Genomic DNA, 11583 nt, shown 5'->3' with positions numbered 1-11583 from the left:
TAGGGCCAAAGGCCCTAGGTTTAGGTTAAAGGGCTTAAGGCTTGAAAGCCCGGCTCAAAAGGTTGAATTTGGGTCGTCATGACCCATTTCTCGTTGGGGAAGAAGACAGAAGCATCCCGAGCTCTGGTCGACATTGATTCGCCACCTTAAGGGGTGATCTGACTACCAAAATGAAAGTAAGGACAAGGAGAAGAGTTTTCGTACCTCGATTACCTCGTGCGGTGGTCGAAGTTGGCCGGGTTTTCACTCGAAAGCCATGGGGCTCGTCGAAGGGTTTGGGTGGCCTCTGGGTGTCCAGGTGCTTCGCATGGACGAGGGGGAGAGAAAGGGAGAAGGTCCCTCACGGTAGTGATAGTGGTGGTGTCGTCGCGAGGAGTGGGTGTGTGTGTTTAGGTGTCGCCAGGAACGAAAAGGGAGATAGGTCCGAGAAAGGTTTACGAGAGATGGAGCTTAGGGAAAAGAGAGGTGAGGGATGAGAGAACTGAGAAAGTAGAGGAATATGAGTGACACGCGGGCGCAAGGAAGAGGAAACCTACATGGGTGGGTCTCACCATGCAGAAAATTTTACATAGAAAAATTAATAAAATAATGAAGAACATTATCTGAAATAATGAATTTACCAAATGTCCTTGAACTTCATAAGTCCATAAAATCTTCGTCGTAGCTCTAAATTCACTTCCGCTAGTGCCTACACGTTCGTATTGTCGCGAACAACGTAAATACGCTAAAAGAATGAGTCTAACTGATGGTCAACGAAAGTAATTGAGTCTAACCGATGGTCAATGAAAGTCAAAATCTTTGCCTCTAGGGGCATCTTCGTCAGTTCACGCTTTTAAAATTAATAAAATTGTAAAAGTAAGGACGGGTCGTCACACTAAGACCTCTCACTTCCAAGTAAAGAAGAATACCACAAGACCATAGTACTGAGTGACAGTACGTAAGTTATTTTAGCTTACCTATTTGCATATAAAATAAGGAGTAGACAAGTTATTTTAGTAGGGAAATTAATTTATATGTAAAACGAGTCCATTAAACAATCCTAAATGATGTAGTTATTAAATATGGGAATGCTTTAGATTGTTAGAAAATTAAAAAACAAATACTATAAAAAAAAAGTTACATTATTTGTTTGTTTTTAACTGTTTGATTGGAGCCAAAATTCAAGTGTGAGTGAGAAACAGCTTAGAAGCGAGTGCCTTTTTATCACAGTGGTAAAAAAGGAGTTGAGCTATTGCATAGTAGCATAGATTCGAACTCTGTCATTGGCTAATCTAACATCAATCTAACAAAATCTATGTTTGACCAAAAATAAAAAATAAATAAATAAAAGAGAAACAGTTCAACAGAGATGTGGCATAAGTTGTAAATAATTTGTAATAGATTACTTAAATATTTTTGTATGGCAGTTTATTTGAATTTTAATATTTTTGTTAAATATTTATATATAAGCCAGTTTTTGTCTAGAAAACACGAGTTGTAAGGACTTATTCGTAATGAACCTTTATTTCTAGTTGTAAGGATCTATTTGTAGTAAGAGTCGTGATTTAGATGGATGTCTAGGTGGATCTGAATAGATTTAGCGGAAATCTAAGCAAGTTTAAGTGACATTTTTTATTTTTTAAACATTTAGGCCTCGTTTGGCACACCGTATAAGACATCAGATTGTACTATATAATACGAAACAGGTGTTTGGTGAGTTTTGGACTAAATAAGCACCGGATTATTAATCCGGCCACACCATTTTTTATACCCCTTACGCCCGCTTGCTTATCCCGTCCAATACCTTGGTATTATTTAATCGGGTTCATGAACTTCACGCTAAAGCAAAAATAATTGCTCCAACCATCTTGCCATCTGCTTCTTCACATCAGGAACTCCTTCTCAACTAAGGTATTCCTTCTCTCCCTCTTTCTCCATCCCCACCTCCGATTAGCATCAAGCAGATTTTGAACGGAAAACCAGAGGTGGCAAATCGAATCCAAGTCACGCTGTTCTCGTTGTGGAGAGACATTATCTAAGTTTTTGGTTTAATTGTTATTTGATTTTGATCATGTTTGGTGTCACATCCCGCCCCGGGGCGGACCACTTCCCGGGCCCGCTCCACCACCGTAGCACGATATTGTCCGCTTTGGGCCCTGACCACGCCCTCACGGTTTTGTTTCTGGGAACTCACACGAGAACTTCCCGATGGGTCACCCATCCTGGGAGTGCTCTCGCGCGCTACTCGCTTAACTTCGGAGTTCCCATGGAACCCGAAGCCAGTGAGCTCCCAAAAGGCCTCGTGCTAGGTAGAGATGGGAATATACATTTAAGGATCACCCCCCCTGGGCGATGTGGGATGTCACAATCCACCCCCCTTAGGGGCCCGACGTCCTCGTCGGCACACTTCCGGTCAGGGATTGGCTCTGATACCAAATTGTCACATCCCGGCCCGGGCGGATCACTTCCCGGGCCCGCTCCACCACCGTAGCACGATATTGTCCGTTTTGGGCTTACCATTCCCTCACGGTTTTGTTTTTGGGAACTCACGAGCAACTTCCCAGTGGGTCACCCATCATGGGATTGCTCTCGCGCGCTACTCGCTTAACTTCGGAGTTCCCATGGAACCCGAAGCCAGTGAGCTCCCAAAAGGCCTCGTGCTAGGTAGAGATGGGAATATACATTTAAGGATCACCCCCCCTGGGCGATGTGGGATGTCACATTTGGTGATTAAACTCAAAACTGGAAAAGATTTCATCTGGGTTTTGGTTTCAATGGATTAAAAACTCAAAACTGGGTTTTTTTATTTCACCTGCGTTTTTGTCTGCAGTGACTCCCTTGTAAAGCATGGACATGGACTTTCTACTTGCTAGGTGAGCAAACTCCGATCAATAATTTGGAGATTTGCTTCTGCAAATTTGATTGGGTGGTGGATGAAAGAAAAGGAAGACGATGATGGTGACGAAAGAATTGATGGTTTTTCATTTGCTTTTCGTTTTTTTTTTTTTTGAATTATCAAGTTAAAAATATTATTAACAAGTGCCAAACACAAAAAAAAGTACCAAACACAAATAATACGGTAATTAGTCTGACGTTCACCAAACACCTGACTAATTTATTCTGTACCATCCGATGATTATTTATCCAATCTGACTGAAATAATCAGTACAGTTCGAACTGACAAACGAGAACAGCATAATTAATTAAGGTGATGATCAGTAGTCTAGACGAGACTGGTGATCATATTAAATAGCAAGGAGGACTGTGGTTGCAAATATGATTCCAACAACAATAAAAAAAATGGTGATGAGATGGTGGATGATGATGTCCTCTTCAATGATTCCCAGTTATATTGTTTATACCAGTTATATTGTTTTTAATGTTTAACGTTGAAAACATGGTGGATGGTCCAATGTAGAAATTGAAAGCTAATAATTGCAATATTACTGTGCACATGAAGACTTTAAGCCTGATTATTGAAGTCTTTACTGTTTACATGAAGACTTTGTACACAAGATTAGTTTGCTTTTTGTAATTGTCGGATGAAAAACCTTTATATAAGGAGGTGAATTGATATCGTTGTACACGCAATAAAATATCACATGCAAAGGAAAGAAGTGAGATCTATATTCTTATTAGTTCAGATAATAAAAAAAATTATTACTGTTTCAAACATATAAGTACATTTTTCGAACTTTATAAATATTTTGTCTTATTTTATATTTTACTGTACACATATCATCTATTTTATAACATTTAACAACTATTCTGTTAAAGTTCCATCATTTGATCCGATTTAATCAAATCCTTTAACATATTTTTTTTTAACTAAGATTCAATCTGCAATTCTAGAGCATGCTCACGCATTTTTTTGTGCATCCAAGTTTTTTAAATGTATCTTCAGAGGCCAAGGACTGGAGTGGTCACCACCCGGAAGCTCAAATAAGTGATTGCGAGAGCCTTTGAAACCCAATCAAATTTGGGCTGTGGTGGAGAAAAAGAGCAACCATGGCTGCCGATTTCAGGGCACGTTCTGCAAAGAAAAAAGAAGAAAAAAAATTCTTTTTTTTTTAAAAAATGAGTTGATCAAAACATCATCTTGACCAAATCATAAAACAAATTTAAAAAGCTTAGCAACGTGAAAAATCCTACTAATCCACATGAAAGAGCATTTAGTAGCGGCAGCATTTTTAATTCAAAAGTTCAAAGCATTATAAGAAAAAGGCCAAATGAGTCAGACACCAGGAATTAGTAGCAGCTGCATTTTTAATTCAAAAGGTTTAAAGCATGTAAATAAAAAAAGCCAAACGAGTCAGACTCCAATTCCAACCTAATCCCATTTCACATCTTCACTTTACCTAACTCAAATTCCAAATGGCTTTTCCCCCAATCCCCGCCCCACCCACTCACCGAAGGCCACCACCAGCAGTGCACTACCAGACTCCCTTTCCTTGGCGCTGAACATGAAATTATCATGATAAATTTCTAAATTATGAAAGTTTGTTGGGGATAAATTTAGTCTTTTAGCTTATAATGTTATTTGCATAAAGATTATGAATAAAAAGTTGTAGTTTTTCGTTTATTTTTTCAACATTATTTTTATCTAATTTTTTTTTTGGAGCTTTTATATTGAAATCAATTGATGTTAAAATTCTGGATTCATCACTGTCTATTTTAAATAAATGACATGGACTTAAAAAAAAACATTTAATAGGTTGACTCAATAAAACATCTGACCCGTTAAACTTCGAGCTGGTTTATGATTTTTTCGTGTTGTTCAAAGAACTGCCAATTTGCAATACTTCTAAAATCTAGTACTTTTGTGCTTGTAAATAGATATTTTTCAAAGTTCAACTGTATAAATGGTGACTTTAATATAGGGATGACAATTTAACCTGTTAAATTCAATAATCATTGATAACCGTTCGAATGTGGTAGATTTGGAGATGAAATTTAGGTATTTTTTCGGATTTGAGAAAAAACCACGAAATATTATTTTATTACGGTGTTGAATATATTTATAAGGGTCTCAATCTGTATCGATCCCTATATCCGCTCTGATTATGATATAATATAATATATAGTTTCATATTCACAAGTATTGAAATTATTTGATTGCTTGTTTCGCTTTCTCCCATAATGGTTACTGTATTTGTTTTTATCATCCCTTTCCTTTTTTAATGGAACCAATTTGCCTTAATTTGCAATCATATTTGGCTTATCATGAACACTTCCAGAAGGTATTGTTATCTTTTGTATAATTTGGAAGTTGTTATAAATAGGCAAAAGTTAGAGAGATAACCTTTACTAGGGACAGGAGCAAAGTAGGTGCAAAGTATCACACTATTTAGTTTCTTAACTATAACACCAAAGGATTGCAAGTAAAGAGAGGAGGGGAGAGATACTGATATTATTTCTTTCACTTCTTCCTTTGTTGTGTGTTTTGATCACACATGGAGTGCTTTTTATATAAAGCCACATCCATGAATGTTTACAAGAATGACCGATTGCCTTTTTTTGGAGAATTTCATACAACAACAACACTATTGGCATGTGAAAATATAACTATTAGCATGTGGGCATACATTCCCACAATTTATAACACTCCTCCTTGGATGCCCACATATCAACATTAGCTGCCTCGTTAAAACCTTGCTCAGAAAAACTCAGTGGGAAAAAACCATAGCGAAGGAAAAATAATACAACTTTGCTTGGATTGTTGATATAGTGTTAAGTATGTTTATGTTGCCTCGTTAAAACCTTGAAAGGAAAAACCCAGTGAGAAAAATCCTATTCGAAGAAAAAAGAGTCCAACAGGCATGTATCATGGATGCTCCCCCCTAAAATGTATCTCCCCTTATTTCCTCATTCTTCAAATTTAATTGATTGGTAAGCCGACGTAACCCAATACCCTGCACTAGCTTCTAAAACGTGCACTTTGTTAAAGATTTGGTGAATAAGTCTGCCAGATTTTCATTGGAACGGATTTGTCTGACTTTAAGAACTTTAACCTTCTGAAGCTCATGTACACTGAAAAACTTTGGAGATATGTGTTTAGTTTTATCGCCCTTGATGAATTCTTCTTTCATTTGGGCAACACATGCTGCATTATCTTCATGAATGATAGTTGGAGCGTCTGTCTTTGAAGGTAGACCACATGAATTCCGGATGTGATGGATCATTGATCTTAACCAAGAACATTCACGACTTGCTTCATGTAAAGCAAGTATTTCTGAGTGATTGGAAGATGTAGCAACTAATGTTTGCTTTGCTGAGCGCCATAAGATCGTTGTACCTCCATGAGTGAACACATAACCAGTTTGTGAGTAAGCTTCAAGTGGATTTCTCTAAGTTGAAGAGGTCTATGTTTATTGTCCCACGAAGGTATCGTAGGACATCTTTGACTCCCTTCCAATGATGAATTGTTGGAGCAGAGCTGTACCTTGCTAACAAGTTGATTGAAAAAGTTATATTTGGTCTAGTACATTGTGCTAAATACAATAAAGCACCAATTGCACTCATATATGGTACTTCTAGACCAATGACCGTTTCATCATCCTCTTTTGGATGAAACAGATCTTTCTTAATGTCCAGAGAACGAACGACCATTGGCGTGCTGAGTGGATAAGCCTTTTCCATGCCAAATCGCTTCAGGACTTTTTCAATGTAAGTTGATTGATGGACCAAAATTTCATTAGCACAATGCTCGATATGGAGGCTGAGGCAATATTTGGTTTTCCCAAGGTCTTTCATTTCAAATTCATTTTTCAGATATTTAGCAGTTTTATTGACCTCTTCAGGGGTTCCAACTAAGTTCATATCATCAACATATACTACCACTATAACGAATCCAGAATTTGATTTATTAATGAACACATAATGGCAAATGACATTGTTAGTACATCTTTATTTGATCAAATACTCACTAAGACAATTATACCACAATTGTCTAGATTGTTTCAGCCCATATAATGATCGCCTTAATTTGATTGGGAGCATAGCTCATGCTTTGTTGGTCGTTTCAGGCAACTTAAGTCCTTGGACCTTCATATATATGTCAGTATCTAATTCTCTATATAGATATGCGGTGATAACATCCAGAAATCGCATACCAAGTTTTTCTAAAACTACCAAACTTATTAAGTAACGGAACGTAATTGTGTCCATTACAGGGCGGAACGTAATTGTGTCCATTACAGGAGAGTACGTCTTTCTCATTGCGCTTTCTTGTGAATACCCATTTGTAACCCATGGAGTTTACACCAGGCAAGGTTTGGACTACCTATCCAAAAACATTTCGCCTTTCCAAGGAATTTAATTCTGCCAGGATTGCATTTTTCCACTTAGGCCAATCTTGTCTTTGTTTGCATGCATCAACAGAGTAGGACTCAATGTCATCACTTAATATGATTTCAATGGCTACTGCAAATACGAACATGTCGTCAATGATTATTTCATTTTGATCCCACAACTCATTAGTACATGCATAATTTATGAAGATTTCTTTGCTTTCATGTACTTCTGTCTCTTCAGGGACACCACATCACTTCAGTTTCGGGAAGAGCTTTGGAGAAACCTGCACCGCGCAATTGTAGTTTTAGGCTTTAGGTGAACAAACAAGACGGTGTAACTAAATGAGTTTCAAGACGATTCAACACTACTACTTACACATTTGTCGATACAAGACCAGAAATCAAAATATTGTCCAGTACAATGCTTGTGTCCGCTATCATCATCTTGGATCCTCTTAACGCATGCCTACAACAAAGTATGAAATTGCCATTTTTACACACCCTTTGCAAACTAATTCAAATGCAAGGGACACAAACTTCCGTGTTGGTCAACCATTTTGGGAAAGACATGTTTTCTTGTTCATCTCTGGCATGTAGCAGAGAATGCACAAAAGGTAGAAAACCACAAAATAATTACAGTGGACTGTTTGACAATCAATATTCTATATCTTAACTATCTCTACTTATTAATTCCATATACTTAGGGTGAAATATTTCTGCCTTCCTTTTGTTTCCTCATGACTACCCACCACTGACCAATTGCTTAAACAACGAAATCAAACTACTAAAATATGAATGACTCAATCTCTTTCTGTGTTTGTTTGTAAATTATATTACATGTTTGACTATCATCACCTATCATCGTGAGTTTATGCTGAACTCGTGAATCTTGAAAAAAATTTACTTTCTATTTTCAGAAATTTGTCGAACTGTTTTTGGTGTTCGATATGTGCCTTACTAGCTAGCAAGACATTAGATGCCATGCTGGTCTTCAAGGGCAACCCTTATCCTGGTCAGAGTAATGAAACAATGGAGAAAGACATTTCATAGCCGGAAAACATTAGGATGTGGGAAATACCTGATACTCGAGGAACGGTTTCACACACTTCGGCTTGCAAGACTCTTCAAGGTACTTCTTTTGATCAACAGGTTCGTCGTCCGCCCTAAATATGTTTTACCAAAAATATTACGAAAATAAAGATTTTACCAAAAATATTATGAAAATAAAGAAGAGACGTACAGTACATGCACACACAAATAAAAAAGGGACATGTCAAAACTAAATCAACAATAGAGGTGTTACACACAAAACCAATTGAGCATTGGAGAATACATAATAGTATAATCACTAGAGAAGGAATTGAGCTACAAATACCAACCAACTATTAAGGGAAGGATCCAGTAGTACGAACATCCAGAACTGACCATTTTGTTATGGAAAGAAGATTTTCTGCTAATTCTGCAACGATCATGTATTTTTGTAATTTACCTAGCTACTCACGTGAGATATTAATCATAAAATCTAAGGACTAATTATTATAACCTAGAGTCTAACTTAGAATATGTGTTTGTCATATAAAAGAGTGAGTTGTTTCTGTTCTTATATCCTTACAAGTTAATCCTGTGGTAAACATGTTGTAATGCTTAATGGTAAAATCGTTTGCTATTTCTTATTTTCTATGCCACATCTTTTATCCTCCATACAAATCAAAAAAACCAAAATGAAGAAAACAACCAAAAAGGGTATCTCACAAGAAGATTACGATAAAGTGACTTCACAGTCAAGCCAAATAGCTGAAAAGAAAATCCCTATTATGTGTATGGATCCAAATTATTTCTCCCTTCTGCCTACGTGTAAACATATTGAGCCAAAGGCTTCTTTGAATAACTTAGTACATAAAAAGGAAGCTTAAACTGAGGGATCCCTCAAATAAGCTTATTAGAGGGAACACATCTGTAGGGCCCACTTAGCATTGTATTTCAATGATTCAAACAATAAGTTTTCATGCCTTCTCTCAAAGATCATCCTTGCAACAAATCACTCAAATCTGAAATCATTATTGTATGGCTTTCATTTCAGTGTTTCCTTCAAATACCTTGTTCGTCTAATTCTATCTACTGAAAAAAGATGTCTTACAGTTTCAGATTTGTTTCATTTGAGGATGAACTTTGAACGAAGAAAGTTCGGATCATTAAAACAAATTAGTGAACCCCAAACAAGGTTATTTGAGGGATTCCTCAACAGACAGGGACTCATTATATTCACACAACCACATACATATACATACATAATTACATACCACAAATAAAATAAATAAATAAATAAAATGAACGTGATCTTTCAATTGGTTAAAGTAAAGTAAGCCCGCTATGGCACAATATCATCATATATTACACCAAAACTTAGTTAATGAAATCTAAACCAAGCATCATCTGACAAGCAACTAGAACTAGAAGAATGATATCGTGAGATACAGCAATATGATTTCTTTACTTACATGAGTCACAAGATAAAGTAAGCTCTCCAACCCCATCTTTAATAATATAACAGAAAATATGAAACCATTTGAGCAGCCATCTGCTTTTTTAAGGGAAAAATATCTACAGGTTAGAGAAGCAGGAGGTAGAACTTAGCTAGCCACCGAGCCTAGTTCTGTGTATTGTCATGTTGCTAACACAAAATGTCAGTAGTAAGTTAGTAACTCCTGTTCACCAATCATCACCATCTAACAGAAGAAAACACAGTTTCAATTGACAACTAATCGGAAGATTCTTTAGAACCAGGTCCTCAATAGAAGACCCACTTCAAAGCTAACTGGATGGATGAACTTGATGGAGTAACAAATCAAAAGATCAACGGAATATATACAGTGGTAATCTTTCTCTCTATCTGATGGATATTGTACAACATATTTAGCTCTTTTGCAGTCCCTTACCAAAAGAGCGGGTTATCTAGTTCACTGAATCACTGGTTTTTGCTTATCTAACATTTTTCAATCCATGGAGCACCATTTTTAACGGTTTTAAACAAGAAGTTCACAAAACGTAACAAAACACCAATTTGGACTCTTGTTCAGATTGGAAAACAAAAGCAAAGCCGTATAAAACCCGAATACAAAACTTTGAGCAGATTCTAACAATAAAACAAAAGAATAACACTCACATGGCAAATGAAGAAAGATCAGTTGAGAAGTCACACGACTCGGTACAGGGGAGCCTCCAAATGACCTGACTGCATCAAGTAACCCACACAAAAAATATCTCAAATACCCGGGTCGAAAAATTGCATAATAAGATGCAAATCACTAAACAAAATAGCAACAAATCTAACACCGGTGACCATTCAGGTGTTTTTGAATTACAAATTACAAGCATTAGATCTATCAAAGACACAAATTAGTTCAATTAATTACTAAATTATTTATATGCAAGTTTAAACAGAGAACTACTCCAAAATAATCTGAAACAAAATAACCCAACACTTGAAAGCCTATCAATTCTTATAATCCCAAAACAATTCCACATATCCATCCACATCTCGCATGAACAAATACAGGTTTAATTTAACTTTCTTATTATTATTATTATTTTTGGGGTGGGGGGGGGGGGGGGATTAGAGAGTAAAACAGTTCTGATTAACAATTATAACAAAAATTAGAGGTTGGTCCCAAGATATCTCGAAACAGGTGGAGAAGAAAATAGAGTTTTACCTCTGGAAACCGAGTCCACGACAAGTCTGCGCTGCGGGAGTTGGGAGTTGTGGGCGAACCAAAGCTTGATCCAGCTGCTATTCTTTCTTTCCCCTTTCTATTGCTTTAGCATATAACGCGACGCTGCGTTTTGTATCCTGGGCTGCTAGGATCCAACCCAACTACATAAGCCCAGTCCATAAACTGCCTCTCCTTCTTTGGCTGCTTATTTATCCATCTTCTACTAGTCCTTCTAGTAGTCAAAGATTAGGGACAAATATCCTCGACGAATATTACTGTTTAGAGTCCAAAGATCATGCAATTCGAATCATTCAAATTAACTCATTCCGCTGGCTCATCTCTTACAAACCACGGGCTCCAATCTCTCATTCACACAAACTAAGGACTCAGATTTCCTAATCCTGAGTCTCTAGACAGAGATCCGAAAAGGATCCAAATTCAAAGATTAAGCCTGGCATGATGGATGCTCTGATATGTTGATAGAAGAGTCGTAGACATGTGGTACAATTGATTTATTTTTCCTACTTAATGTTTTGTCCTATGTGATTCTCTTCGAGAAGGTTTTTTCATTGAGGCTCACTGCATTAGTGTACAATTTTGAG

The 11583-nt window shown here is 36.9% G+C and overlaps 1 protein-coding gene and 1 long non-coding RNA gene across 2 annotated transcripts; one reads left to right on the top strand and one right to left on the bottom strand.

The window, feature by feature from the left end:
• Window positions 1-1807: 1807 nt before the first annotated feature.
• On the top strand, window positions 1808-3065 carry LOC148694583 (uncharacterized). Its single transcript, XR_015965040.1, has 2 exons — window positions 1808-1890; window positions 2810-3065. It is a non-coding gene; the product is annotated as an uncharacterized LOC148694583 (long non-coding RNA).
• A 4216-nt stretch (window positions 3066-7281) lies between these two features.
• On the bottom strand, window positions 7282-11065 carry LOC137717867 (cytochrome b-c1 complex subunit 6-1, mitochondrial). The gene is made up of 5 exons (XM_088698795.1): window positions 10982-11065; window positions 10435-10499; window positions 8350-8434; window positions 7648-7737; window positions 7282-7555 (listed from the first exon to the last, which is right to left on the bottom strand). Coding segments are annotated over exons 2-5 (210 nt in total). The 5' UTR covers window positions 10437-10499; window positions 10982-11065; the 3' UTR covers window positions 7282-7522.
• Window positions 11066-11583: the final 518 nt, after the last annotated feature.

Source organism: Pyrus communis, chromosome 8 (assembly GCF_041283825.1).
Source record: "Pyrus communis isolate YQ-2024b chromosome 8, ASM4128382v1, whole genome shotgun sequence".
Taxonomy (NCBI): Eukaryota; Viridiplantae; Streptophyta; class Magnoliopsida; order Rosales; family Rosaceae; genus Pyrus; species Pyrus communis.
This window is presented reverse-complemented; position numbering and strand designations above follow the sequence as displayed.